The sequence below is a fragment of the Colobus angolensis genome, unplaced genomic scaffold, assembly GCF_000951035.1.
Source record: "Colobus angolensis palliatus isolate OR3802 unplaced genomic scaffold, Cang.pa_1.0 Scaffold4, whole genome shotgun sequence".
NCBI lineage: Eukaryota > Metazoa > Chordata > Mammalia > Primates > Cercopithecidae > Colobus > Colobus angolensis.
Window position 1 is genome coordinate 11,473,691 of NW_012117376.1, and position 6,741 is coordinate 11,480,431.

Genomic DNA, 6,741 nt, shown 5'->3' on the forward strand with positions numbered 1-6,741 from the left:
AAACAAGGTCTTGCTCTGTCACCCAAGCTGGAGTGCAATAGCAGGATCACGGCTCACTGCAGCCTTGATCTCCCTGGCTCAAGTGATCCTCCTGCCTCAGTCCCCCAAGTAACTGGCACTACAGGCACGTGCCACCAAACCCAGCTAATTTTTATATTTTTTGTAGAGATGGGGTCTTGCTGAGATGCCCAGGCTCATCTCAAACTCCTGGGCTCAACTGATCCTCCTGCCTCTGCCTCCCAAAGTACTGGGATTACAGGCTTGAGCCACCATGCCCAGCCCCTAGTGGCATTTTTTGTGTGATTAATTTGTTCAGAATTCCCCTTATGAAGAAGATACAAAGGGAAGCATTCGCCCAGGCTCCTCCTATCTTGGGAGTGCACCGGTAACACAGTTTCCAACTCTGGCCCCAAGTACAGCACAATACAAGTTTCTGTTTCCACCCAGAAGGTTTCCTTTCTTCCCTAGAATGCACGCAAGCAGCATGTCTCCAGTTATATATGGAGCCATCCAAGAGAGATTTCAGCACTCACTAGGAACAAAGCCTGCCTCCTGACTGGCTCCCTTCTCCCTACAAGCAGGGCCCACCCAAATCCCATCCCATATGGACACGGAGGGGCTGGCTGCCACTGCTCCCTGTATCCTGGGTACTGCAGGCTGCAAGCCCATTCACCACACTTAGGTTTTTCTCTCCCATTCCTGGCCCATAGAGATTTTTCTGATTTTTTAAATGTAGTTTTGTTTTAAGCCATCATTCTTCTATGTTTGCGCCAGAGGGTCAGATCTGGGGTGTGCTCACTCGCCATCTTTCCCAGAAGTCCTCGCGTTATTCTCCAACTCTCCGGCTATGGTCCTGGCTGCCCTGTGTGCACTGTCCTGGGAGTCTACAAGAGCCGAGGTACCACTGCTTTATTTGCACTACTGGGAGTGGCTCTCTCTTCCCTGCAGCTCGGCTCACACCATCCCCACCCCCTGGAATGCAGCCCTACATTCCTTTCCAGACTCTAGGGCTTGGCAGAAGCACTCTGCTTCCTAGTCCTCCTGTAGCATTTACAGAAGGGCAGGAGAAGTTCCATGTCAACGGCAGACCTATGCTGGGTGAAGACCATGGCAAACAGGACAGTAGATGTCCCATCCAAAAGGGGCAGCTACTGCTCACCTCTAGATGACTGCTGCCAAGCAGGACTACAGGTTCACGGTTGTCAGATCCTCCCATTTTTCAAGAGGAGACAGAAATTTCGATTTTCATGTGAAATCTCCAGATTTTTAAATACTGGCAACCTACTCAAGCTTCTTAAAAATCACCTTACAGGGTCCAAGATAGCAACTGTGGAGGATGAAACTCCCAACTTCAGACTTAGGCATCTCATTCTTCAACAACTGTGCTCCCTCCCATCTACCCAGGTAGACTAAGGGCTCTTTGAAAAGAAGGTCCACTTCTCTTCTTTCTTCCTCCCTACCCTGATCATATCTGGACAGATCCAGGGAGCTCAAATAGTTTGTTGCCTACAGACTGATATGTTGATGAGGGGTGTGAATCCATGAGTTTCTCCATGTTTCTAAAAACCATCTGGCACCCAGACACACTCTCTTCAACTGTCAACACACATTGACAAAACAGAATCTGGGGACCTCAAAGCCCCATCCCTCTAAATTACACAGGGCTACAGGTCACTCAGAGATCAGAGGTCAAAATGCACATTAAAACAATGAGGATAACATTTAACAGCTGTTGAATTAGGCTACCATGTGTTGACTTTAATAAGGCTAAACAAGATGCAATAACCCTGAAATGTTCAACTTTTTTTCACAGGAGGAGCTTTGGACTGGGATCTGGTACACCCAAGTTCACATCCTATCTCCACCCCTCATTAGTTATTTTTATTCTTTGTTTGTTTGTTTGTGTTTGTTTTTTTGAGACAGAGTCTCACTGTCACCCAGGCTGGAGTGCAGTGGTGCTATCACTGGCTCACTGCAGTCTCAAACAATCCTCCCACCTCACCTTCCTGAGTAGCCGGGACCACAGGCACGTAACGCCATGCCTCCGGTTAATTTTCTGTATTTTCTGTATTTTCTGTAGAGACGGGGTTTCACCATGTTGCCCCAGGCTGGTCTCAAACTCCTGAACTCAAGCGATCCACATGCCTCAGCCTCCCAAAGTTCTGGAATTACAGGTGTGAGCCACAGCACCTGGCCATACTTCTCTGGCTTCAGGCAAGTTACTTAATCCCCTTTGAATGTTAATGTCAGGTTCCTCCACTAAAAAATGGAGATTATGGCTGGGTGCAATAGCTCATGCCTGTAATCTCAGCATTTTGGGAAGCCGAGGCAGGAGGATCGCTTGAGCTCAGGAGTTCGACACCAGCATGGGCAACATAGTAGTGAGACCTCATCTCTCTACAAAAATATAAAAATTAGCCAGGCATGGTGGTGCATGCCTGTAGTCCCAGCTACTTGGGAGGCTAAGGTGGGTGGGTAGCTTGACCCCGAGAGGTAGAGGAAGCGGCGAGCCAAGATCATGCCACTGCACTCCAGCCTGGGTGACAGAGTGAGACTCTGTCAAAAAAGAGAAACAAAAACGTAGATTATAATGCCTAAAGAGCAAGTGTGAGAGTTACATGAGATGATATGAGTCAAATTGCCCAGCCTACAGTCATTACCAGCCTATAGTAATTAATAAACATGTGTAAATTAACATGAGATGCCAGTAGCAGTATAAATTAGCACACCCATTTTTTAAAGCAATATATTTAAAAGCCCTTTTTTCAACCACTCCTGACTCTTTATCCTAAAGAAATAACTCGGGGTGGGGGGAGAAGGGAAGAACTATAAGTGCTAGATTTCTCAATATAGTATTATTTATCATTATAGAGGTCTGGAGGGAAACAGTCGAGCCCAATGGGGACATTCAATGGACTTCTAGAGTCAATAAACATAATTATAAACAACATAACACATGTAACAACACCAAGCAAATGAAGCAGCATACGGAATGCTTCCTACATCCCAATGCAAGGGTGGAAAAATGTCTACTGCAGGCATATGGGCAGAGATGTGAAGAAGTCAGAAAAATTAAAACAGCTGTTGGGCTAGGATGATGAGCTTCGGAGTGTTTATTTTTAAAAACGCCTTCGCCTGATGCTATATTATTGTTTTTACAGTAAATAACATAGTGTGAGGGGAGTTTCATGGGGATGGAGGAGATGACAACACAGCTGGCCAACAGCAAAACAACTGCGGGCCAACGCGCCTAAGCAGGGAGGGGCCACGATGTCAACAAAGAGAAGTGAGTAATTCAGAAGGGCAGGGGGAGGGTGTGTTTGCACCCTGTCTGCCAGGCCCCTGCCCCAGCTTCCGTCCTGGCCACCTATGAAAAGTGCCTCGCAGTGCCCAGCACAAAGTGGGCATTCAGTTCATGATGGCGGCAGCTGCTGCTGCTGCTGCTGCTGTTAAAAACACTGGATTAGGCTGGACGCACTGGCTTCTGTCTGTAATCCCAGCACTTTGGGAGGCTGAAACAAGAGGATCCCTTGAAACCAGGAGTTTAAGATCAGCCTGGGCAACACAGTGAGACCCTGTCTCTACAAAAAAAAAAAAAAAAGATAGATAGATAGACAGATAGATAGATAGATTATCTGTGCATGGTGGTGCAAGCCTGTAGCCCCAGCTGCTTAGGAGGCTGAGGCAGGAGAATCACGTGAGCCCAGGAGTTTGAGGCTGCATGCAGTGAGCTATGATCATGCCACTGCATGTCACCCAGGTGACAGGGTGAGACCCTGTCTCTAAAAACAAAATGAAACAAAAAACTAAAACAAAATACTGGATGAGAAATCAAGAGATTCAAACTTTGATTCTAGCTCTGCCATAGACTCACTGTGTAGATTTGTACAAGTGGCTAAATCTCTAAATCTAAGTTTATTCATCTGTAAAATGGGAATAATCAACAGCCGTCATCACGAAACCTGGGTTCTTGACCCACTGTCTGATCACAGCCAAGTCTCTTCCTCTCTCTGGGTTTCAGCTTCCCCATCCGTACACTAAGGGGAGTGCAATAGAGATCCTCTATGGAACCCTGCGCTATGATTCCTTTTATCCTAAGTGGCCAATCAGAACTGCCTTTGAAAGATTAAAAATACCGGGCCGGGCGCGGTGGCTCAAACCTGTAATCCCAGCACTTTGGGAGGCCGAGACAGGCTGATCACGAAGTCAGGAGATCGAGACCATCCTGGCTAACACGGTGAAACCCCGTCTCTACTAAAAAATACAAAAAAAACTAGCCGGGCGAGGTGGCGGGCGCCTGTAGTACCAGCCACTCCGGAGGCTGAGGCAGGAGAATGGTGTGAACCCGGGAGGCGGAGCTTGCAGTGAGCCAAGATAGTGCCACTGCACTCCAGCCTGGGCAACAGAGTGAGACTCCATCTCAAAAAAAAAAACACAGTCCATCTAAACCGATACAAGAATAAAAAATCTGAATATCCCAATATCTATTTCAAAAATTAAAATTTACTAAAAATCTTGCCACAAAGAAAACTCTATGCCCAAATGGCTTCACTGCTGAATTCTTTCAAACACTTAAGGAAAGAAAGTAGACTAATCTAACCCAAAGTCTTCCAGAGACTAAACAGGAGCTATCATTAATTTGGTGTTATACAGTTGGTTTAATCCTAAGCAAAAAAAAAAAAAATACCCTCAGTAAATTTCAGTCTCAGACATGGCGTATCTGTGGAAGGCACACAGGGCCCTGGGAATTGGGGCTGAGACTCTTACCATCCTCATCCGTCTGGAAGGTGACCTCCTTGCCCTCTTTGCGCCCCTCAGGGTTAGTGAGGACAAGCCTCACATGAACGTTCCGATAGGGCAGCAGGTTCTTGATGGTGTAGCGGCTGACACCTTGCTCTGTCTTCACACACTCTCGGATGGTCTGATTGTGGCTGCTGCCCAGGATGTAGTGATAGCACAGCGACACGGTATAGGTGTGGCAACGCGTCACGTTGTAGCCCAGTGGTTCCCACTGCAGGGTCAGCTGGCGGGCCTGGATCTCAGCGAAAGCCAGGCCTTTGGGGGCCCTCATGGGCTCTGGAGAACACAGGAAGCAGAGAGAAGAGGTTAGAAGAAATGGGAAGAGAAGAGGAAGAAGAACAGGGAGCAAGAGCATCAGTCAGCTGCCTGAAATCATCCCTCCATTGCCTCCAAGAGCTCAGGGGGGCCCTCCCAAAGAACATCAAACAGGAAGTAAGTGTGTGCTCTGGAGTCAGGTGGGCTACATTTGAATCCTGGCTCTGCCACTTGCAGCTGGCAACTGCTGGCTGCATCACTTCACCCCTCTGATCCTTAGATTCCTCAATTACAAAATGGAAAGATAATAGGCCCTGCCTCATAGGATCATTGTAAGGTTTAAGGAAATACACACGAAGGATGCATGACAATGGCTAATATACAATAAGCTCTCAAAAATATTAGCTTTTTTTTTTCTTTTGAGACAGAGGCTCACTCTGTCACCCAGGATGGAATGCAACGGCACAATCTAGGCTCACTGCAACCTCCACCTCCCAGGTTCGAGCAATTCTTCCACCTCAGACTCCCAAGTAGCTGGGATTACAGGCGTACACCACCACACCTGGCTAATTTTTCTATTTTTGGTAGAGACACGGTTTCACCATGTTGGCCAGGCTGGTCTTGAACTCCTCAAGTGATCCACCCACCACAGCCTCCCAAAGTGCTTGGGTTACAGGCGTGGACCACCGCACCTAGCCATTAATTCATTTTTAATAGCATAGTTCACCTCCTTATTCAAGATCACCCTGGACTACATACAACAGGCCAGTCTGAATCAAACTGTTGATACATTTTTCTTAAGGTATTAATTCCAAACTTGTTCTGAAACAATGTATAGTAATACATATAATATAATAACATACAGAAATCAGGGTAATGAAGGGAATGAGAGCCAAATAGTTAAATAAAGCCAGGGAATGACAGGGAAACAGAAAAGAAATACATGACATTAGGTCCTATGTGGAGGTCTAAAGATAAGGTTCAAATTCAGTGGTGGGTTCCCTGGCTGTCAAAGCAAAAAGGGAAGCACAATCTATTATATAATGATAATAATAATAGGCTGGGCATGGTGGCTCACGCCTGTAATCCCAGCGCTTTGGAAAGTGGAGGCAGGTAGACCACCTGAGGTTAGGAGTTTGAGACCAGCCTGGTCAAGATGGAGAAACCTCATCTCTACTAAAAACACAAAAATTAGCTGGGCATGGTGGCACATACCTGTGGTCCCAGCTACTCAGGAGGCTGAGGCAGGAGTATTGCTTGAGCCTGGGAGGTTGAGGCTGCAGTGAGCCATGATCGCACCACTGCACTCCAGCCTGAGTGACACAATGTGACCCTGTCTCAAAAAAAAAAAAGAAAGAAAAGGAAAGAAAAGCCAAGCCAAGGCTTCTGAAGCAAATGCAAGATAGAGCTCCGGGCTCAGCCCATAGTCCTGCATCTGCATTGACCAGCTGTGTGATCTTGGGCAAATCTCTGGGCCTCAATTTCTGGATCAGTAAAATGAGGGAAGACACCAAGATTGTGCCAAATGATCCTTTTCTCTCTGCACCCTGATTCCGTGAAGTGTAATTTTATTACTCTCAAGTTCTGTGAGGGCCTGCAAAGTGTCCCCAGCTAGAGGGACCTCAGCATCCCTTAATGAACAGGTGAGAAAGAACCGCTACACAATCTCTTAAGAAGATTAAGTAC

General features: G+C 46.8%; 1 protein-coding gene across 4 annotated transcripts in view; it reads right to left on the reverse strand.

Annotated features, from left to right (window-relative positions):
• The window catches only part of PTPRU (protein tyrosine phosphatase, receptor type, U), a 77,514-nt gene that overhangs the window by 52,849 nt on the left and 17,924 nt on the right, over window positions 1-6,741 (reverse strand). For all 4 annotated transcript variants that reach the window (XM_011955497.1, XM_011955496.1, XM_011955494.1 and 1 more), the window contains exon 7: window positions 4,768-5,076. In XM_011955497.1, coding sequence (XP_011810887.1) covers window positions 4,768-5,076 — 309 coding nt within the window. The remainder of the gene's footprint in view (window positions 1-4,767; window positions 5,077-6,741) is intronic.